General features: G+C 34.2%; 1 protein-coding gene across 3 annotated transcripts in view; it reads left to right on the forward strand.

Moving 5' to 3' along the window:
- GOLM2 (golgi membrane protein 2) overlaps positions 1-19679 on the forward strand; it is a 107142-nt gene extending 87463 nt beyond the window's left edge. For 2 of the 3 annotated variants that reach the window (XM_086710578.1, XM_086710576.1), the window contains 2 exons: positions 10554-10721; positions 17584-19679. In XM_086710578.1, coding sequence (XP_086566704.1) covers positions 10554-10721; positions 17584-17654 — 239 coding nt within the window. In that variant the 3' untranslated portion in view covers positions 17655-19679. The remainder of the gene's footprint in view (positions 1-10553; positions 10722-17583) is intronic. The other variant, XM_086710579.1, reaches the window with a different exon arrangement.
- The last annotated feature ends 4291 nt before the right edge of the window (positions 19680-23970 follow it).

Below are 23970 nucleotides of genomic sequence, written 5' to 3' on the forward strand. Positions count from 1 at the left end.
CCAGTAAATATTACATAAGTATTTAGCAAACTAATTAGAAGGCTAATGTATAAAGTTAATTGTATTTATACATGTCAGCAACAAACATAAAGTGAAATTTTTAAAAAGAAACTTTTTTTTTTTTTTTAATTTTAGGGGGCACCTGGGTAGCTCAGTTGGTTAAACATCCCACTCTTGACTTTGGCTCAGGTAACCATCTTACAGTTCATGAGATTGAGCCTTGCGTTGGGCTCTGAGCCGACTCACTGATCCTGCTTGGGATTCTCTCTCTCCCTCTGTCTCTGTTCCCCTCCCTGCTCATGCTTTCTCTCTCAAAATAAATAAATAAAAATATTAAAAAAAAAAAAAGATTTTAAGTAATCTCTACACCCAATATAGGGCCCGATCTCACAATCCTGAGAGCAAGAGTCACATGCTCCACCAGCTGAGCCAGCCAGCTTCCACAGGAAGGTATTTTTAATAGCATAAAATACATCAGATTCTTGAAAAAAAATTAACAAAATATTCACAAGAACAAAATATTATTGGCAGAAATTAGATAATATGTAAGTAAATCCATGTTGACAGACTGGAAGGCTCAAAGTTTTAAATGTCTTTATTTTCGAGAGAAAGTGAGAAGGGGGAAGGAGTGGAGAGAGGGGGGAACAAGAGAATCTGAAGCTGGCTCCACACTGAGAGCAGAGAGCCTGACGTGGGACTTGAACTCACTGAGAGATCATGACCTGAGCTGAAGTCAGATGCTTAACTGACTGAGCTACTCAAAAGTTTTAGACTCAAAGTTTTAAAGGTGTCAGTTCTTTGATTGATCTAGAATTTCAGTGCTATCCTATTCATTATCCCAGTAGCATATATATATATATATATATATATATATATATATATATATATTTATATACACATATATTTATATATATATATATATATATACACATATATATTTATATATATTTTTGGTGGAAATTCGTATAGTGATTCTGAAATGTGTATGGTAATGTAAAAGACTAAGAATAGCCAAGGCAATCTATAAGAATGAAACTTAGTGACTTCTATCAGATATCAAGAGTTATTATAAAACTATTATTAATGAGGTAATTAAGACAATACAGTATTGGCACAAGAATAGACAGATGGACCAGTGGAGCAGATTGGAGTATGCCAAAACTAACTACATATATATGGTCACTTAATTTATGATAAAATTGATAATGCAATGCAATGGGGAAAAGGATAGTCTTCAATAAGTAGTACTGGGTCAGTTTGATACCAAAATGGAAAAATATTAACCTTAGATCTCCTACTTTACACAATACACAGAATTAAATTCAAGATAGATTGCAGATTTGGGGCACCTGGGTGGCTCAATTGGTTAAGCGTCCAACTTCAGCTCAGGTCATGATCTCATGGTTCTGAGTTCTAGCCCCACATTGGGCCCTCTGCTGTCAGCAAAGAGCTTGCTTCAGATCATCTGTCCCCCTCTCTCTGCCCCTCCTCTGCTCACACTTTCTCATTCTCTCTCTCAAAAATAAATACACCTTAAAAAAAATAGATTGTAGATTTAAACTTTAAAGCTAATAAAACCTCTAGAAGAAAACAAAAAAATATCTTCATGACATGGAACAGGTAAAGATTTCTTAATCCTCCCCCCACTGCAAAAAGCTAACCATGAATTTATTTTTTTAATATGAAATTTACTGTCAAATCGGTTTCCATACAACACACAGTGCTCATCCCAACAGGTGCCCTCCTTAATGCCCATCATCCGCTTTCCCCTCCCTCCCCCCTCCATCAACCCTCAGTTTATTCTGAGTTTTTAAGAGTCTCTTATGGTTTGCCTCCTTCCCTCTCTGTAACTTTTTTTCCCCCTTCCCTCCCCCATGGTCTTCTGTTAAGCTTCTCAGTATCCACATAAGAGTGAAAACATGGTATCTGTCTTTCTCTGTATGACTTATTTCAAGTAGCGTAACACTCTCCAGCTCCATCCACGTTGCTACAAAAGACCATATTTCATTCTTTTTCATTGCCAAGTAGTATTCCATTGTATGTATAAACCACAACTTCTTTATCCTTTCATTAGTTGATGGGCATTTAGGCTCTTTCCATAATTTGGCTATTGTTGAAAGTGCTGCTCTAAACATTGGGGTACAAGTGCCCCTATGCATCAGCCCTCCTATATCCCTTGGGTAAATTCCTAGCAGTGCTATTGCTGGGTCATTTTTAATTTTTTGAGGAAACTCCACACTATTTTCCAGAGCAGCTGCACCAGTTTGCATTCCCACCAACAGTGCAAGAGGGTTCCCGTTTCCCCACATCCTCTCCAACATCTATAGTCTCCTGATTTGCTCATTTTAGTCACTCTGACTGGCATGAGGTGATAGCTCAGTGTGGTTTTGATTTGTATTTCCCTGATGAGAAGTGACGTTGAGCATCTTTTCATGTGCCTGTTGGCCATCTGGATGTCTTCTTTAGAGAAGTGTCTATTCATGTCTTCTGCCCATGTCTTCATTGGATTATTTGTTTTTTGGGTGTGGAGTTTGGTGAGTTCTTTATAGATTTTGGATACTAGCCCTTTATCCGATATGTCGTTTGCAAATATCTTTTCCCATTCCGTCGGTTACCTTTTAGTTTTGTTGATTGTTTCCTTTGCAGTGCAGAAGCTTTTTATCTTCATGAGGTCACAATAGTTCATTTTTGCTTTTAATTCCCTTGCCTTTGGAGATGTGTCAAGTAAGAAATTGCTGTGGCTGAGTTCAGAGAGTTTTTTCCTGCTTTCTCCTCTAGGGTTTTGATGGTTTCCTGTCTCACATTCAGGTCATTCATCCATTTTGAGTTTAGTTTTTGTGAATGGTGTAACGATGAATTTTAAAAAATGATAAATTGGACTTAATTAAAATTAAGAATTTTATTAATTAAAAGGTCAATCATAAGTGTGAGAAGATCCACATACCCTACAACTCAGCACCTAATATGTACCTACAAACAATTTCAGACCTGTACAAGAGTATTTGTTATTAGGTTGAAAATCAGAAACAAATGTTCATCAGTATGAGAATGGATATGTCCCATACACATACAGTGGAATTATATATAGGAGTTCAAATGAATGAACAAAGCCACATTTATCAACATGGATAAATCTCAAAAGCATAATGAGGAGAGAATAAAGCAAGTTGCAAAATAGATACATTATGCTATGTTGGAAGTCCCAAGATCACCTTCAGGTTTGATGATTCACTCGAAGGGCTCACAGGACACAGAAGAATTATTAATATTCACAGTTATGGTTTGGTACAGTGAAAGGACAGAGATTAGAATCAGCAAATGGAAAAAGCTCATGGGGCAAGATCCAGGAGAAAGCAGATGCAGGCTTCCAGGTGTCCCCTCACAGTGGAGTTGCATGGAGATTTGCTTAATCCTCCTGGCAAAGATGTGTGACACTATGTGTGAAGTGTTTCCAACCTGGGAGGCTCACTTGATCTTTGGGGTCCCGGGATTTTTTCAGGGATCAGTCATGTCGTGCCCACATGTCACGCAGTGCTTGCATAACTGAGCTCAATTATTCAGACTTTAGCCCTTCCACGCCCCACCTAGCAAAAACAAATATACACCATAAATCTCTTTGTTAGGATAAACTTAATTTAATCATGCTGGTATGGCCTGGCCCAAGAAACACACATATCAGACAGAACATTCCATAGGCTCAGAGGTTATCTTCCAGCTTCCAGCCAAGCAACAGTCCTGAAGACAAACCTTTCTTTAGAGTGTACAGGGTTTCAGCAAACAAGGCATGCCCAGTTAACTCTTTCCTGCCCAGATGCCATATATTTAGAGGCCTATGAATCAATACTATTTATTAATGAATGTGTAAAGTTTCATGGGGATATTTAACACCCAGTTTAAGATAGAGGTTATCTTTGAGGTAAGAGGCTCATGTTAGAGAGAGGTGCTAGGGAACTTTAATTGTATATATAATGTTTTCTTTATTAAAAGTTCTAAAACAAATATGGCAAAAAACTGTTTAAATTTGACTAAGTTCTGAATGATGGAAACATGGACATTATATTCTCTAGACACTTCTCTCTGTATCTGAAAATATTTAATAATAAAAAGTAGGGGACCCCTGGGTGGCTCAGTTTAGTGTCTGGCTCTTGATTTTGGCTCAGGTCACAATCTCATGGTTCGTGGGATTGAGTCCTGCTTTGAGCTCTGCGCTAACAGCATAGAGCCTGCTTGGGATTCTCTCTCTCCTTCTCTCTCTCTGCCACTCCCGTGCTCATGCTCTCTCTCTTCCTCTCTCTCTGTCTCTCTCTCTCAAAACAAATAAACATTTCTTTAAAAAAAGAATTCATTAAAAAAAAGGAAAATTTAAAACAAAGCAAAACAAGAAAAAATTTTCATAGGGTTGCCTGGCTGGCTCAATCAGTAGAACCTGGGACTCTTGATTTCAGAGTTGTGAGTTCAAGCCCCATGTTGGGTGTAGAGCTTACTTTTCAAAAAAATAAAAAAAATTTTTTTGTGAAATATATGAATAAATGGTTTGCTCTGTTCTTCAGTATGCTACAATAATGTTTTGAGATGACATTTTTTTTTATGATGTGAATTCAGAAAGTAATCAAGTTTGGCATACAAGAATTTGTGCCATGGCGGCTTAATCAGTTGAGTGTGTGACTCTTGATTTCAGCTCAGGTCATGATCTCACAGTTCATGGGTTCAAGCCCTGCTTTGAGCTCTTCACTGAGTGCAGAGCCTGCTTGGAATCCTCTCTGTTCCTTTCTCTCTGGCCCTTCTCTGCTTGCGCGCATGCACATGCTCTATCCCTCTCTCTCTCTCTCAAAAATAAATAAGTAAATAAAACTTAAAAAAGAATTTTGTTACCCAATTGCATTATAGTTTTGTTTATTCTGTTAAAGAATATTTGAATACTGAAGTTGAAATGAAGTGTTTAACCACTTAATGTACATAAGACTAATGTACTTGTCATAAATATGTGACATATGCTTGGTATTACTTACTCAAAGATTAGCTAATTGGTTCCCACCTCAGGCCCCTTTATTTTATGCTGGTTTTAGGAGTAGTCCAGTAGGTTTGGTGGAGGAGAAAAGCAAGAGGTAAAGGAGAACAGTATTTGACCCTGATGCAAATCAAATCATGTGCTTCCCTTCTCTTCTCCCTTCCCCTCATAGAATTAGTCTTAAGGATAAAAAAATAACAAAAATGCAGCCTGTGGATAATATGAAGAAGGGGAAAGAGCATTTGAACCTCTTGGCATTGGGAATGTGGGTGAAATGGTGGTGGTGATTGTTCAGATGCTATTAGCTCTAATTTCTAGCTACCATGTTTCTTTCATTTCCCTGGTTTCTCTTTACCTTCCATAAATCCAGTCAATTAACAGATTCCTTCCTGTGCCTACTACTACATGCCGGTCCTGTACCTTGAGATGCAAAATAAGTATGGTCTTTTTGCCCCATAATGTTCCTCATAAAGAAATCAAAGTAAATAGTTCAAATGCCAGTAAGTAGTCTTCCCTATATATTGCTTTGTAGGGAAAGCCTGCAGTAACATTTTTGTCAAAATTTGCACGCCTCACCCTTCCAGCATTCACAACTCTTAACTCATGTCTCAGCAGATTATAAGTTATCACATGTCATGGACCCTCAGAGATACTTAAAATAGTCAACATTGTAGGTGTTAAATTGAATGATGCAAGAGTCATTTGAATTTGTTAATTTCCAAATGACCGGTACGAAGTGGATACTACCAGTAGATGAAGGCTAGAAAAAGAGGTTCCCTCCTTTGGAGTAAAATTTCCGATTGATTTATTTTGTTTATAATAGTGACAATATATTAAAAGAATGACTAGAAAAATATAAACCTGTTTTTCATACAATAATTGAGAAATTGAAACCTATAAGTGAAACTGGAGCTAATGAAGCAAAAAAGTGACTTATCTTGGTTTGATTTTCGGTACGGGATTAAAACATACAGTCTAATTCTCTTGACTGAAATGCCTTTTTGTGACTGTAACATTGAGAAATGTTATAGTTATTTGTCATCATCATTTCATTTTCTACTGGTTTTGGGAGTTTGCAGCCTGATGTTTAAGGTGTTTTACAGAATATCTATCATTCTGTATGAAGTTCTATTATATTATTTAAAGTGAACTGAAAAGTGTATCAACAATCTCTTATGATTTGGTTTTCCAACGCGATGCCACCCAAAGACTGTCAATAGCTAGAGTGTATGTTGTTTCTTTCTTCATGTTCTCATGTTTAAATTGTTAGGATGAAGCTAGTATCCTGTTACTGGTAAGCTATAAGTTAATTATTTTCAAGCAGCCACCAGGATGAAAATAAAATTCAAGTACACAGTTGAATTTTATAAAAAATATAAGGAAATTGGGGGATCCAAACTAAATAAAATTACCATATTACTCACCTAGCTGAGCACAGTTTTAACATTGTGGTTACTGAGAGAGAGAGAACTGAATTAAAAATCTTTAAATAAATAGGTAAAATGCTTCAGAGATAAGGTACAATATTTAATTCTTGTTGAGACATCACAGTTTTACACCATCATGTGATAACTTTACCCTCATTACTTCCTTTTTCCCTTCTTAAAGATAGTCAATACCTAAGATCACTCCTTTGACTAATAGCTGTTTTCTGTATTTGTTTCCTAATAGAAATTAGCTCCTCATAGTTTAATATATCATCTTTATATTTATGAGTCTTAAACCTATACATCTAGCCCTCACTTTGCACCTAGGGTCTTGTTCCATATTTCCATGTGTCTATAAACTATTTTCATTTGGATATCTTACTGTAACCCTTAGTTCAGTATACCTAAAGCATTTGCTTTCCCATACCTTCTCAATTGTTCCATTTTGGGTACAAGTATCTTTAGTTTCTAGGCTAGGATTATAGAATCATTTTTTGAGTGCTTCCATTCCACTGTGCCATGTATTCAATTTGTCATTCTTAAATGTATTTGATTCACCTGTTCCTAAAATTTCCTCTTATATCTTTCTAGTCTAAGTCCTCATAGCTTCTTACCTGAAAAGACACTGGAAATGCTGTAGTACATAAATCAGATTAGATTCCTGTTCTCAGAGAGCTTAAAAGAAATTATGACAACTGCCTATTGCCTCCTACACAAAGTTCAGACTTCCTCTGTCAAATAGAAACCAACAGTAGCAATAGTCTCCATGTTAAGATGTCACTTTCTAGATCATTGTGGTATAGCACACATAGCATCACTTTCTAATTATTTGTTTGTCTTCCTTCCTATAATAAGTTACCAGAGATGGAGATGATAAGTTTATTTTTGTGTGACGGTACTAGCACAATACCTTTCACATATGTTAGTGAGTCTTTATTGGATGAAAGAGTATTGTAGATACTTCCATATACTTTGTCATTCATTCTAACAATGACCCTGTGAAGTGGATATAGGATGCTCTTGAAAATATCTAACTTTAAAGTTTTTCTATAATTATTCCAAATTTGCTTGTCTAAACTTCCTCTTTCCACTTTCTAAATAAATCCAGTCAAATTAATCTCTTCACTGTCTCCTGAATACTCTATCTACCTTCTTACTCATTCTTCGGGTGTTTCTTTCCTTCTCTCTGTCATGGTCCAGTATATTTACCTCTTTCTTGAAACCTTCCCTTCTAGCTCTAACCCACACAAATTTCCCCCTTTTATAACTCCTTTTTTCTTTTTTTTACAGATTTACTTTTAATTTTTTTAATGTTTATTTATTTTTGAGAGACAGAGAGTGTGTGTGAGCTGGGGAGGGGCAGAGAAAGAGGGAGACAGAAGATCCAAAGCAGGCTCTGTGCTGAAGGGCTCAAACTCACAAACTCCAAGATCATGACGTGAGCTACTTAACTGACTGAGCTACCCAGGCTCCCCTCCCTTCTATAACACTTTTTACAAATATGTTGCCTGACAATTATATAATTGAGCAGTTTGTTGTATTGATTATTGTTATGCATTTTTATTTATGCTGTCATAGTCATTCACTGTTTATTGTGAAGTTTGATGTCCCAACTTGACAGACATCTTTGTATAGCTGGTTCTTTTTTTCTCTGTTGTTGTCTGTCATGCTGTTGAAATCCTGTATTAAGGGTTAGCTCTTTCTCCAAAGATGAAAATTCTGCATATATGATAGCACAAATTACTTATTTAACAAGGGACAGTTGTGTGGTCATCCATTCTTTTTTTTTTTTTAAGTAATCTCTATACCTAATGTGGGGCTCAAACTTACAACCCCAAGATCAAGAGTCACATACTTTGCTGGCTGAGCCAGCCAGTTGCCCTGTGGTCAAGCATTGTTATTGATTTTTTCGTTATCTCTGTCTAGTGTCTAGTGTCACTAATTTTAATATTACAATTTTAGGGCTGAATTTGGGCTAGTCAGATTATCAAACACCTATAAAAGAAAGATACTATAAATTGTTCTGTTGCAATATTGTAATAGGTATAGGTGGACCCTTTTTTAGTTAATGTACCATGTCTGATAGTATTAACTATATTTTACAATAAATTTTTAGGTTAATTTTTTAGTCTTCTATATTTCATAACTGATTAAAAATTTATAAATTTCTTAGAGGAAATGGTATACCTTGAGAAATTCATTGGGAACTAGCATATTAAAATGTTTATTTATTTATTTTAATGTTTATTTACTTATTTTGGAAGGGGGCAGGGACAGAGAGACAGGGAGAGAGAGATTCCTAAGCAGGCTCCACACTTTCAGTGCAGAGCCCAAGCAGGGCTCACTCTCATGAACCATTAGATCCTGACCTGAGCCGAAATCAAGAGTCTGATGCTTAACCAACTAAGCCACCCAGGTGCCCCTAAATATTCGTATATTTAAAACAGCAGTTTTACATTGCATAAAGATGATTTAACAACTCCAGGTTAAATTTGTCCATAGTAAATATTGCATATTAAGAAAAAGAAAATATAGATTTCTGTAAATCTCCCTTTTTCCTTATATTGGCATCATTAATTTTTTTGTTAGAAAAAGAAATAATAATAAAAGCCACTAAAATGTTTTGTTTTGTATTACTATCATTAGGAGACATGATGTCTTTCTCACAAATAGCTTATTATTCTTGTTTCTGTTTTTCCTTTTTAATTCTTTTATATCCATTTATTTTCTCTAACTCTATTTTATCAACTTTTCCATTTATTTATTTATTGTACATACCCAACCTTATTCTGGAATATATTTAAGATGACTTTATGCTCTTTTTATTGGCCCCGGTTACTTAAGTCTCCTATTGTAAACAGCCCCCATCCTTGAAAGCCTATGTAAGTGTGATTTGTTCTTTAACTATTTCCCCAATTGACTCTTTACTCAGCAATTAAAATTATATTGGCCCGATGATGTGGTGAACTGTTTGTAAAATTGACCAATACCTCCTTAATTCTTTCCATTTGTACTTAACCTTTCTTTCCAAGCAAAGAAGTCATTAATTTTTTTCCTGAATGCCTCATTTCAATTTACTTCTTAAAAACATAATTCAAAAAATTTTAGACTTATCCATAGAAAGTTTGTATAATTTTTTAAAGTCTTAAATTCTTTCATCATCAGTAAGTTGATATTATTTATATTTTAGATTTTGGAATAAAATTTACTTTTATGCTACTTAAATTTAATGTCAAAGTAGAGTTTAACTTGTGTTTCTGAGTCAGATCTTAGTGTGCCGAACATTTTCATTTTCAATTTTAGTTGCTGAATAGCTTTCTACAGTGGATGTTATGTCTTTTGCTCTTTTTGATTTCTTACTGTTATGAATGTGTGCAATATAACAGCCTCGCATAGTTCAACTTTCTTAAGCTTCCTCTATCATTGGCTTTTAAAAGTCCTGTTTAGGAAATGGGAAAGAATAAATCAGAATTACTTGGGATGTTTTTTCAAAACACATACCACTAGGAGTTCTGATAGTTTATTCTTTATGCCATCTCTCCTTGGAAATCCACAGTTATAGTCAGTCACTATCACTGAAGGAACTTGAGATAGCCCTCAGTTGTGTTAATTTGTCTTAGCATCCAAAAAGAAACTAGCCTGCATGGTACTTGTTTATTTTTACAAGAAAAAAAAAATGATCAAAATTATTTATGGAAAATGGTATTTTATAAAGCAAATAAATAACTACAAATTTCAAATACATATTGTATCTAGTAATAAAAACATTTCTTGTTCTTCTAAAGTAGTAAATTAGACAAATACTTATTTTGGAGAAGTCATTGGTTATTAGGAAAGCAGTCCTGAAAATGGTACCCTTTCTTTAAGAAAATATTCAAGCCTTAAGTAGCAAGTACTAAAATGAACACCAAAAGGAAATTCTTTTTTTAAAAAGTTATTTTCAGTCTTCATTCTTATTTCTTTTTGTCTTGGATAACCTTCACAAAAATGTATCTTTTTTATAACCAATACTCTAAACGTTGCCAGGTTTCACTTGTCTACTTTCTGGAGGCATCCAGTGTAGGTCCCTTCTTTTTTTTCCTCTTTACTCTTGAATTAATCCTCTACCTACTTCACAGGCCGATTCTTTGATGAGAATGAATCCCCTGTTGATCCGCAGCATGGCTCTAAACTGGCGGATTATAATGGGGATGATGGTAACGTAGGTGAGTACGAGGCAGACAAGCAGGCTGAGCTGGCTTACAATGAGGAAGAAGATGGTGATGGTGGAGAGGAAGACGTCCAAGGTGAGCGTGGGCTTGGCCTCCATGCTGTGACCGTGAAACCCACCTCTAAATTTTTTGGTTGAATTTGTGTAGAATTTTCCCCACTTATTAACAGAATTTCAATCTTAATACAAAGAGATTCTGTATAGTTTTTCAATTTTATTTTGAAAACAATTTTATGATAGTCATATTTTTAGATTTTAATTATTTTAAGTATTTTCATTTTAGTTATCTTATATGTATTATTGATATAGTTATAATTTGAAACTCAAAAGTATTCAGAAATTTTAGATTTAAATTGTTTTAAATGTCTCCAGGCTTTACCTACGGCAAATACTCCCAGAAAATAATTCTTTTCCAATTTCTTATCTGAAAACATTTCGTTATTCTAGGTACATATTTTGACCAGACAGCCTTTTTGTTATAAAGGAAGTCCCAAAGAGAATGGTCTCCATACTGAAGATAAGATATGTCACTACTGATTGAGTATAGGAAGGCTGTTTTTGAACTTTTTTTCTGAGAGGCTGAAAATTTATATTTAACAGTTTGAAAAGATTTGTCTGTTTTATGTTTAATACACAGATTCAACATATTTTCCTTGTTAACTATGTAACTTCTGAGCTTTTAACTTATTAAAAGTTCAGAATCTACCTGTGTGCATGCAGCCCTACCCATGCATGCATATCAGAGTATATTACATTATTATGAGTTTTTAGGCCTATTTTCTGCCTGCTTATATCATTTAGTAGTATTTGTGGAACTTTTTCTCTTTTCTGTAAAAGTTGATTATGAACATAATAATGTGTGATGTATTCTATTTTATAATGTGATGCATGAAGTATTTTCCAATGTAAACTGTCTCGATTTCTTCCTTAACTCTTTTTAAGTAATCACATCTTACTTATGTTCATGACAAGAGTTGTTTTTATAAAACTGAAAAGAAATTATAGTTATCCTCAGATGCTTTGTAGTTAATAGAAAAAGGGAAACTTAGAGACTCAGACTTCCATGCAGGATTGTTTTGATAGTACATTCTAGTTTTGGAAGAATGGTTGTTGGGAATAGAAAGAGATAATAATTATTCTAGGACTTCTATAAGGATACATTCATGAGAACTTCTCAAATGCTGTTTGGGACTTTAGAATAAATTATACCTACCTTTTCTATAATCTCATCCATTTTTCATAAATTTTACCATTTTTTCTCATTGTTTTGTGTTTGTTTGAATGTTTTTATTTGCAATTATTTATAACATTGTTGTGAGGCTTTTTCATGCATGTATATCATATCACCAATTAGATTACCAAGCTCTGGAGGGCAGGAATTTTCACTTATTTTGCCTTATATTTTGTTTGTGTCCTTTTCTGCCTTCATATTCACCCCACCCTCCACCCCCCATAGTACTTAGCCTACATAGGTCAATGTTGTTAACTGATAATTTTATGCTTTCTCATTGAGTTTTAGAACTGTGACTAGAATAATAACCCTTTAACTTCTGGTCTTATAAATTTAGTTTATAGTTTAAACATTCTCTAGTTTTCTTCCTAAGAGCTTCTATCATATCATTGGATAATTTTGAGGGTTTTATTAGAGCAAATAATTTCAGCTGTAACTGAAAGACATTTCTTATGCTTTTGGCTATCTTAAAGTTAATGACTTTTATCACAAAATTTCAGATATTTTGTATGGCTTTTATCCATGGTAGGTACATTTATCTTCAGTGCCTCCTCCCTCTCTCTCTCTCTCTCTCTCTCTCTCTCTCCCTCCTATACCCTTTTCCCTTTCCCTCTCCCATCCCCAGTTTTCATCGTAACTTTCCGCTTTAGGTCACCAGTATCCTCATGCTGCTCTGCCTTTCCTTTCACAAGGAAATAAATGCATCAGTTCTAAGGAATATAAGGAAATGACCTAAGGTGATACCCTCAGTGAAGTAGGGAGGGGATTGTTAGATTTTGGGGTTTTCTCATTTGCAACTCAATCTTACTTGAGCTGGGGGTTGCCACTTAACATTTTTATCCCATTTCGGGGTTCACTAGATGACAGCAGTAGAAGGATAGGACAGCTACCAAGGGGACTCCTTTATGATAGGGAACAAAGCCACCAGCTGCAGCTAGTGAAGAGGGATGTTTGGGCGAACTGACTAAAAAAGAGTATTGGAAAGCCAAATAATTTAAAACATGCTTTCAGGGATTCTTTAGGTATGGCATTAACTGTCCAGAAAGTGGGAAGGGGGAATTATGGTTGTTCCCTAGTTTATCAATAATTTGGATTCTAAATTTTATTATTAAGTTAGAATATTTAGAATTTAAGAACATTTCTTCATAGTTGCAATGTAGAAATAATGGTTGGGTTCCCAGGTGAGTTTGCACTTGTAGCCAAAGCAGGCAGTAGAAAAGAGTGGGGGAAAAAACATTAGGTTAGGAGACCAGCCGTTGAGTATTGCTTTTCAAGTCACTTTAACTCTCTAGGCCACAGTTTCTTCATCTGTAATGTGACTGTTGAACTACAATAGATGGTCCTTCTCAGTTCTAAAATTCTGTGATCATATTCACAGTAGAATCACTATATACAACACAGGTATAATGGGAGAATGTGTTTCAGATTTGAGCATGCCTGAAACATATCTTCCCCCAAACCCAGGAAAGAAAATCTTTACTGCCATTAAGACTCTGCAGCCAGAGATATCAAAAATTGAAACATGCTTGTAACAGATGGTTGCTGTACTTGTGATGAACATAGCATAATGTATAGATTTGTGGAATCACTATGTTGTATACCTGAAACTAATATGACATTGTGTCAACTTCAATTAAAATTGAAACATGTACTTCAGAAATACTATTAGGGGCTCTTCTCTACTCTTTCTAATATTAGGAGGAGTTTTGTTGTTTTGTTTTGTTTTGTTTTTCCTCAATCTGTTAGGTCCCTAGGATTAGAGATTCCACTTATAGTGCTGAGGTTCTGGATTCAGCTAAGGTCAATGGAGATTTGGGCAGCAACTCTGCCAATAGAGTTTATCTGCCAGCTTTATCTCTGATGTTTGTTCATATGTATTGATCATTTGGGATACTACTATCTGTAAAGTGTTTTCTTGTAGAATTAAGTGAGGCCTATTTTTCCTGTGTTTACAGTTCTGGTTTATTTTGATTTTTAATTCTTGGTTTCCTGAAGCAGCCTAAAAAAATATTATTTTATTTACATTGGTGTAGAAAAATTTTTTTCCTGCCTTCTTTTAAGTGACCCAATGAGGGGCGCCTGGGTGGCTCAGTCAGTTGAGCGTCCAACTTCAGCTCAGGTCATGATCTCGTCTGTGAGTTCGAGCCCCGCTGGGTTCTGTGTTGACAGCTCAGTGCCTGGAGCCTGCTTCGGATTCTGTGTCTCCCTCTCTGCCCCTCCCTTGCTCTTGCTCTCTCTCTCTCCCAAAAATGAATAAATAAAATTTTTAAAATTAAAAAAAAAATTAAGTGACCCAATGAAAAGATTACCTCTGGAAATACTCTGCATCTGATGGATATCTTTTAATTCATTCTTTATTGTAATAAGGAGATGGATGTTTATAAATTCTCTTTACTCTTATCTTTAATCCCATAAAAGTTCCAAGTTTCTTTAACAGAGTATGACCTGCATATTTATTTATGGTTGTATTTATGTGCTTATGGAAGGAAGCTGAGCCTAATGCTTGAGTGCCTGGATTCTGGAGCTGGACTGCCTGGATTTGAATCCTAGCTCCAGCACTTACCAGCTCTGTGACCTTGTGAATTACCTAACTCTATGCCTCAATATACTTATCTGCAAAATAGGGGTATAGTTACTTAACTAAGCTGTTGTTATGTAGATTATATGACTCAAATATTTGTTCAGCACTTAGGGCAGGTCTTCCACAATGTAAGCACTACATAAGTGTTTGTTGAATAATAGTTTTTAAGAAGTTAAAGCAAATACAGAATATTTTTCTTTGGATTGCCTGCTTTGGAGGATAATTACACTTTGGTTTGTGGATTAACGTGTACTTTTTAGTGGGGCCTCACTGCCTTATTATCCCCAAGATGTTCTTGTTTGGTAGAGCTTGCTTTATGGAGGTGATCCTTTCTTGACTTCAGAGGGAATTTAGGAATTATTTAATAAATTTTGAATGTCCTTCTATTTCCTTAATAGTCATTTTATGTTAATGAGCTATTTACAGATTTTGCTGCCTTGTAAAATGAAAATATATATATATATATATATATATATATATATATATATATATATATTTAGTTTTCAGGTTGTTATTCTATATTAGATTTGACTAGGTAATTTCATCATACCTTATAAATACTGTACATGCAAATAGGTTGTCAGTAGAAATTTGAATTCTGGTTAGAATAGCTATACTGAAAGTGGACTCTAGTTAATGTAAATAATAGTTCAGTGTAAGAAAAATGCAATATTCCAAAAGTCCTGTGAAATTCTGAAAAATAATGTGAAGGCACAGTTTAAAATTTGATTAAAAGCATGAATTAATAAAACCAACAAACTCCTCTGTATATTTATAGAAGACTTCAGAAGTAAAGACTCCTTCCTATACATTATTATTATTATTATTATTATTATTATTATTATTATTTTGAGATAGGATAAACAGTTGCTATCTGTATTCTACTGAGAAGGTAACTAAAGGTCTAAAGAGGTTTAGAAACTAGATCAGGTTTTTAAGGGACTGAGCCAGAACTAGAATTCAGTGTTTTTATTCCTAGAGCTTTGCTCTTACCTTGTCTTTATAATTTTTCATTTAAAAGTCTTCCAACATACCTACTTTCAATAACTTTCCTGTTAAATTTTTAGGAATTCTCTTTTGTATAGCTGCTTTTCCCACCCCTCTGTGGTGATTAAGTCTTCATTTAATTACTGAAGTCATGAAAGATGTATTTATAGCCATAAGGTGATATCCCATAACATGGATTCTAAGGAGAGCTTTCTGGAGAGGTGCCAGTGATCATTTTCCTGTTTAAAACCAAAGATAATTTTTTAAAGTACAACAAGTTCTATGTTAAGATATTAGCATTTTTTCAAAATACAGATGTGATTATGGATACAATTTCAGCCTCTGCCTATAACAGATCTGGGGTTATCTTATCACAGCTAGTGGATTACACTATTAAAGATACAAGATAATTTTGTTGGCCTATGATGCAAAATTGTTGCCTGCAATTCTAAATGAGAATTTCTGTAAGTTTAATAGGAAAGTTATTGAAAGGAAAGAAAAAGTTGTCTTATTTGGCATTTTTTAAAATGAATAAATATAAAGAAGAAATAAGAACACATCATTATGTAAAATACACAGTACATATATCACATAGCATTTTTCTTGAACAAAATTTTACCATAGGATATACTAGAGAAGTTAAGAGTGGATTACCATAGGATATACTAGAGAAGTTAAGAGTGGATTACCATAGGATATACTAGAGAAGTTAAGAGTAGCAAACCTATCAAATCTAAAAGACAGATTTCAGAAAGCTATAGTATACATGTGAATTGGGATTCTGACTCTTGAAATATATAAAATTATATTTATATATAACTCATATAACTTTAAATTATATAAAATTATATTTCTGGACAATTATGATAGTAACATCTCAATCTATCAAAAACTAAGCTGATGGGTAATTGTAACTGTGAACTATAAAGTATGAAAAATCATTTTTCAAGGCTGTGGAAGAATAAAAGAAGAAAAAAATAAGAAAACCAAACAAAGAAAAAAAGAAAAAAAAACAAGGCTCTGGAGGAGCTAACAGATGTCACTAAAAGCCATATACTAGAAAGAAAGTCTCTTTGCTTTGATTAAATTACTTTTCATTCTTGTTCTAACATAATTTTAATATTCTGAGCGGTCTTATTTCAAAACCTGTAGTTTGTATCAAAATTAGAAAAGGATTGCTACTGCGAGATAAACAGTAATGTGAAGTGGCAGATGATAGCCAAGAAGGACCCAGAAAAACCTGTCAATATCCAAATAAGTCAAACTCTAAAGAGTCATTTAATGTAGCTACTCAAAGTGACTTTGAGGATCTTACTAACAATATTATGTAATATATTTTTTTTCTTTTTGGTAAAGAAGAAGTTAAATTTTGGTTAGTATATCATTTAAGAAGTTGCTGCTAAGCTCTTTGCAGAGGAGCAAAGAAATTCACTATAATGTTAAATATTGGGATTATGAGTAGCTTTTATTTTCCTATCTTTTATTTTCCAATTTTTATGTGATGAGTGTGGATTAATTTTGTAATTAGAAAAAGTTTTGGTTTTTAAGGGCATGAAAATGTATACAGAACGGTTTCTAAAACTTTTATTTTTAAATTTTATTTATTTATTTATTTTCATTGAAAGACAGAGAGAGAGCAGGCAGGGAAGGGCAGAAGGACAGGGAGGGAGACAATCCCAAGCAGGTTCCACACTCAGTGTGGAGCCCGATGGGGGTGGAGGTGGGAGGATCAATTCCACAACCATGAGATCATGACCTGAGCTGAAATCAAGAGTTGGATGCATAATGGACTGAGCCATCTAGGCACTCCAAAAACTAACTTATAGAACTAATTCATTTAGTAGAAATAATGTGTTTTATATACAAGAACCAACTCCTCAATGTTTGTGGGTTCCTAAAGTTTGGCTAACTATATCTAGCTCTACTATCATCAAAAGATTTGTTAAATTAAGTAATCTTCCAATATATTGGAAGACTGGAAGACAGACTTTTCACTGTTTAGCCAAGCAACTAAGAAATAAAGTGCTATTTTAGAAGGTATAAAATAACAAATAGAAAACTACTGAGGCTTTATTTTATTGGTTTTCTGCAAGTGATTTTAAAAATAATATTCTTGATACATAATTATTTTCCTTACAGATGATGAGGAACGAGAACTTCAAATGGATCCTGCAGACTATGGAAAACAACGTTTCAATGACGTTCTTTAAGCCCTAAAGGAAAACTTCAGAAAACCTAAAGTGCTGTAAAATGGAATGATTTCTACTTTGTTGTTTCTGACTTTTGTTGTAAAGATCAGTTGTATCAGTTGTAAAGATACATTGAGATAGATTTAAGGAAAAATTTTAATGAAGAAATGTACCCATGTACATATGTGAACTTTTTCATATTGTATTATTAAAGCAGAGATTTTTTTTTGTTATATTACAGTTGAGCCAAAAACAAAGTAAGCAAAACTGTAATCTTTGCATTTAAAATGAACTAATGTATATTTTACATTTTATTGAGCCTAATTCTTTCCACAAATGGACAAATAGTAAAAATTGGTTGTACGGTTTATATGTTGCACATAGCATAACCCCAGTAAGAACAGTTATTCAACTGAAAAACTTTTATACACTAATATATTCTTGTTAGCCCAACAGGTGTTCTGTTCTATCTACCCCTCATCTCGTGCTCTTCATGGAGTTATATCTAGTCACATAAAAGAGGGGTTGGAACCTGGAAGCCAAACACTGGGCAGCATGTGTGCAAAATCATTTCCCTACTCCTTTTATTTTACATGAGTGCTGATGTGTTTTGGCAGATTAACTTTTAGCTGAGGCCTGATGGAAGTTGAGGTAACCTGCAAAGACATAACAATATTTATGAGTTATACCTTACTTAGTTCATGAAATTGTGAAATGCATGATTGACAATATCTTTTCAATTTTTATTTTTTTCACATAATACTGGTACTGTTTAACAATAACCATCACTGGCTAAATTTTTTATATTTTCAGAGTCCAAGTTGGTGAAAATATTCATGATTTAAATGCCAGATTCTGAAAGAAGCTAAATCAACTTCAAAATGAATCTGCAATCAGCATTTCAAAGCTTCTCTGGTAGTTTTAGTGATCTTATTTGACTAGAATTTTTCAGAAGTACTATAAGGAGTTTTAACAGATTTTTATTAACACACAAATAAGTAGAAGTGCAGTGAGGTCTACAACTGTTTTATTAAAATAGCTTAAGAGTTTGTAATAAAGATGAAGAATCTTTGTAATTAATATGTTAAGAACCCATAAGCCTCATATTTGCTAGACTTACAGAATTATTTTAAATGCATTTGTCTTTTTTGACACTATTCTGGAGAATGCTTAAGCTAGTTAATCCCTGTTTTCAGATTTAAATCTTTTAAATCTTATCCCCCCCAAAATAAAAGGTTTTGATCACAAGGAGACATTTAAGGTTGTTAACTCTGTTTTTCAGAAGGACTACTGTTAATTGCACATAAACATGAAATGTTTTTTTTTCCCCCTTGTGCTCAGGTTCTAGTCAAAATTCAAACTTACAGAGGTAAAAAAAGCTGTTCATTTATTAGAAGTGCAAAAATTCTTAGACTTCAGTTTGAAATTATTTAATGACCAGGAAAAGATATAGTGATTTACTAAAATTGTTATTTCTACCAAATCAAAATGGCAATTTATGCCTTTGCTGAGTATATCAGGCCTATAATGAATAGGTATAATAGTTCACAGAATTTTTTAAAATGGAGTTAAAGGGAATTGATGTACACCTTTTGGGCATTAGAGTGGGAAGATGAATCTAAAACATACTTCTAGTAATACTTTATATTTAATACTGTAAAATCTTTACAAATGAAAACCATGAAATTTCCTGCCTTAGTTCCTTTGTCATAAGAACAATCACTTAATTATATGGTAGCTATTACTTATATAGCAAAATTTCTTCAATTAGCAGTCTAGACATTTTATAAACTGAGAGATCTTGGACCAATTGATAATGTTTCTGACTGTATTAACATTTTAGTGCTATAAAATACTATGTGAATCTTAAAATTCTGACATTCTACAGTCTGTATTAGACATGCTGGTTTTTATAATATTTTACTTCTGCCTTAAGATTTAGGTTTTTTAAATGTATTTTTGCCCGGAATTAAGTGTTAATTTGATGGAAACTCTGCTTTTAAAATCATCACTTAACTGGGTTCTAATAAATTAAAATTAAACTTGTTTTACTATTTTTCTGATTCTGACACATATACACACATCACACTCATGTGATGCAAATAGTTACATTTTAACACTAAAATTTGAGCAAATTTAGAATTCATTTTAGGCTAAGCTAAACTAGATTGCAGAAAAATTTATATTAGGGTTGTTTACCGTAGTGCTAGTGTAACAAATACTGAATGCTTCCTATGTGCCCAGCATTATCTTATGTAATAAGAATACTGTAGTGGGTAAGATAGACCAGGTTTCTGTTCTCATGGAGCTTACATTCAAGTTGGACCAGTCCGACAATATACAAGTAAACACAAGAACCAGCTAATTTTATTTATTTATTTATTTTTATTTATTTTTTTTTTTAAATTTTTTTTTTCAACGTTTATTTATTTTTGGGACAGAGAGAGACAGAGCATGAACGGGCGAGGGGCAGAGAGAGAGGGAGACACAGAATCAGAAACAGGCTCCAGGCTCTGAGCCATCAGCCCAGAGCCCGACGCGGGGCTCAAACTCACGGACCGCAAGATCGTGACCTGGCTGAAGTCGGACTCTTAACCGACTGCGCCACCCAGGCGCCCCAAGAACCAGCTAATTTTAAATAGTGATAAGAACTATTAAAAATAAAACAAAGTTCCAAGGTTTCAAGGTCTCTTAAGTTTCCACATAATAAGGTTTTCAACTTAACTGAAACATAATTATGAAGCTAGAATATCATGAGAGAAATGAGGCTGAAGAGGTATGGAAAGGGTAGGGTAGGTAGAACCTTTTAAGATCAGGTCACTTGCTACTGACCCATAAAGAGAAAATATAAAATCCAAAATATACATGGAGGGATGATTCTAAGGAAAATGTGAATACAACTTCAAAATCATTTCTAAAATATGTCCCTTTATTTTAAAAAATCTTAAGATTGTGTTCCTTTTTGACTTGTCCTGTATACACCTGTAAACATAAAATTTGCTAGAATATGAGGACAGAGAATGTATAAAACAAAACAAAACAAAAACCGTGTAGTTATGAGGGGGGTAGTCACTTGTCATAATGGCTAGCCTTGGAAACTTCTGTTCCCTCACATGTCTGACCCCATGGCTTCAATAAGACAATCAAACCATGTGATGTTATTTAATACATTTCCAAAGTCTAGGTTATTGAGTCTTCACATAAATATTCAGTTCTAATTGGGCTATATCTAATTCCTTTTAAGACTCTCCTCACTAAGGGTTCCAAATGAAAATTCAAACAACTGTCCCAGAAAGAAAAAGGGGAAACTTAATGGTCCATGTAAATAAACTGCAAAAAGGGCAGAAGTCAGCTGGACTTGAGGATAATTGTATTGACACAAGGACTTAAACGCTGCCAACTTTGTTTCACTAACTCCCATTTCTGCTTCTCTCTACTTGCTACTTTCTTTCACTCAGACTAGCTCTCCCCTCAAAACTCTAACCAAGACTTCCAGCAGATCACATTTTCTTAGTTTTGCCACCTGAGAACAGCTGCTCTTCTTTCCTTAATTCCACTCCAAAAAATATGAGGGAAGGGAGATTTTTGTTTCTGACTATGATTAATTGGACTAGCCCTTTCTGAATTAGTGGTAACTATAAAACTGGACAAGATGTAAGTGACTGTTTTGGGGCAGCAAAAAACTTAAGCTTCTAAAAAATAAGGGAAACTTAAGCAGTTGAGCCCCACAGTCACCCAGCTTCCTATGGGTGTAAAAAAGCTGAACTGAGACGACAGAGATCATAGTGGGGAGCAGCTGAAGCAGTTGGAAATCAATTGGGTGGACATCAGAGAAGAGGGAGCTATCTATACAGAGAGGTAGCCCCAGAAATCCTTATAAGGGTGCCCACAAGTTCATAGCTGAGGGCTGGACTGTACATAATTAGAGCAAAACCACCTGATGCTTACCCCATAGCAGTTGCCACAGAGTTGAGAATGGAACGTAGATACCAGAGGTCAAGAAGTGTTGCCATAAAGGGCGCCTGGGTGGCTCAGTCGGTTAAGTGTCCGACTTCAGCTCAGGTCATGGTCTTACGGTTTGGTTCGTGAGTTTGAGCCCCACATGGGTTCTGTGCTGACAGCTCAGAGCCCGGATTCTGTCTCCCTCTCTCTCTGCCCCTCCCCCACTCACGCTCTGTCTCTCTGTTTCTCTCTCTCTCTCTCTCTCAAAAATAAATAAAAACATTAAAAATATTAATTAAAAGAAGTGTTGGCATGAAAGCCGTGCTACAGGACACTAGGTTTCTGGGCCTGTCAAGGTGGAGTTCTGTAACAATTGTGGCATCCAGATAGATTAGAAAGGTTGCACCTTGGGAGTAAAGACCGTGCCCTCGAGTAAGACCTACCCTAGGTCTGCCCTAACAAGCTCTGACAAGATTGTAAGGGGAGATAAAGTATGAAGATTGAGTCCTGTCAAGTTAGAACTTAATGAAACTCCTTCGGCTTCTCATAGATATGAACTAACAAAGCATAAAACCAAGCCTATATTAGTTTAAGGTAACTACTCAGTAACTGAAGAATCTGCTAAAATAAGAATCATCACTTTTCAGAAGATAACAATCAAGAATCTATACAACATATACACAATGTCTAGTTTTCAATAAAAAATTATCAGACATACAAAGACTTGAAATGTGATCTATAGTTAAAAAAATTAGATGGCTGTTGTTATTTGTTATATTGTTATTTGTTAATGCAGGTATTAAAAGTGTTTACTGCACTGTATGTTAACTAACTTGAATTTAAATTTTAAAACATTAAATTAAAAAGTCTTAAAAAAAAAAGTATGTTTAAAGATTAAATGAAAATGTTTTAAGTAAGTGAACAGATAGAGGATCTCAGCACAGAAATGAAAATTATAGAAAACCTAATGGAAATTCTAGAACTGTGAAGTATAATAACTGAAATGAAACATTCATTGGATGGGTTTAATTGCAAATTGCAAATAGCAGTAGAATGAATTTGAAGACATACAAATGTAGTTGTACTGTAAGTATTTGAAAATGGAAGGTTGAAATGTTGAGAGACCAAGAAATGTGGATTTGGGATTCATTCAATATTTATTGAGTGCTCCAGACACCCCCTAACACATAAGCCTAAAGATTCAATCATGAAAGAACAACGATCATTCTTTTAATTTCTTATTGAGTACCTAATCTGTATAGAGAGCTGTTTTGAGTACTACAATGTCTCTGCCTTCATGGAACTTACATAAATACCAGAGGGAGAGATCATTATTTTCTATACTCATAGTGATAAATGCTTTAAGAAAAATAAATCAGAATAAAGGAATAGTGATGGAGGAGTGCTATTTTTAGATAGGATGATCAGGGAGGGCCTTTCTGAAGAGGTGGTGTGAAAATAAGCCATGTGGATATCTTGTGCAACACCATCCAATAGAAATATAATGCAGGATACCTATGTAATTTTGAATTTTCTAGTAACTACATTTTTAAAAAAAACTGGTGAAATTTTGATATTTAACCAATATATCCAAAATATTACCATTTTAATATGTAATCAATATAGAACACTACTAATGAGATAGAGATATTTTATATTTTCTTTTGTGCTAAATCTCAAATATAGTGTGTATTTTACATTTACAGCACATCTCAATATGGACATTAAGTTGTCATTGGAAATATTTGGTATTTGGCATTCATAAAATTTATATTTGAGTTAATACATTCACATACTCATGTTCCAAGTATACTTAAAAGTTTTATAATAACTGAACCAAATATTAATTTTTTTCAATATACTTCACTCTTTAGGGCAGTTTCAGGTTCATAACTAAATTAAGTAGGAAGTAGAAAATCCCAGCATATCCCACACACACACACACACACACACACACACACACACAGCTTCCGTGCCATCAACATCCTGCACCAGTGTAGAATTATTTGTTAAAATTGATAAACCAACACTGTGTATACATCATTATCAACCAAAGTCAGTTTACATTAAGATTCACATTTTGTATTGTACCTTCTATGGGTTTGGACAAATGTATAATGACATGTATCTACCGTTATAGTATGCAGAACAGTTTCACTGCCTTAAAAATCCCGTGTTTTCCACTTGTTCCTCTTTCCTTATCCCAAAATCCCTGGCAGCCACGGATCTTTTTACTGTCATCGTAGTTTTATCTTTTCCAGAATGTCATATGATTATAATCATACAGCATATAGCCTTTTCAGATTGGCTTCTTTCACATAGTAATATTCATTTAAGATTACCCCTTATCTTTACATGACTTGATAGCTCACTTCTTTTTTTTTTTTTTTAATTT

This window comes from Puma concolor, chromosome B3, assembly GCF_028749965.1.
Source record: "Puma concolor isolate L17-30 chromosome B3, mPumCon1.1.hap2, whole genome shotgun sequence".
NCBI lineage: Eukaryota > Metazoa > Chordata > Mammalia > Carnivora > Felidae > Puma > Puma concolor.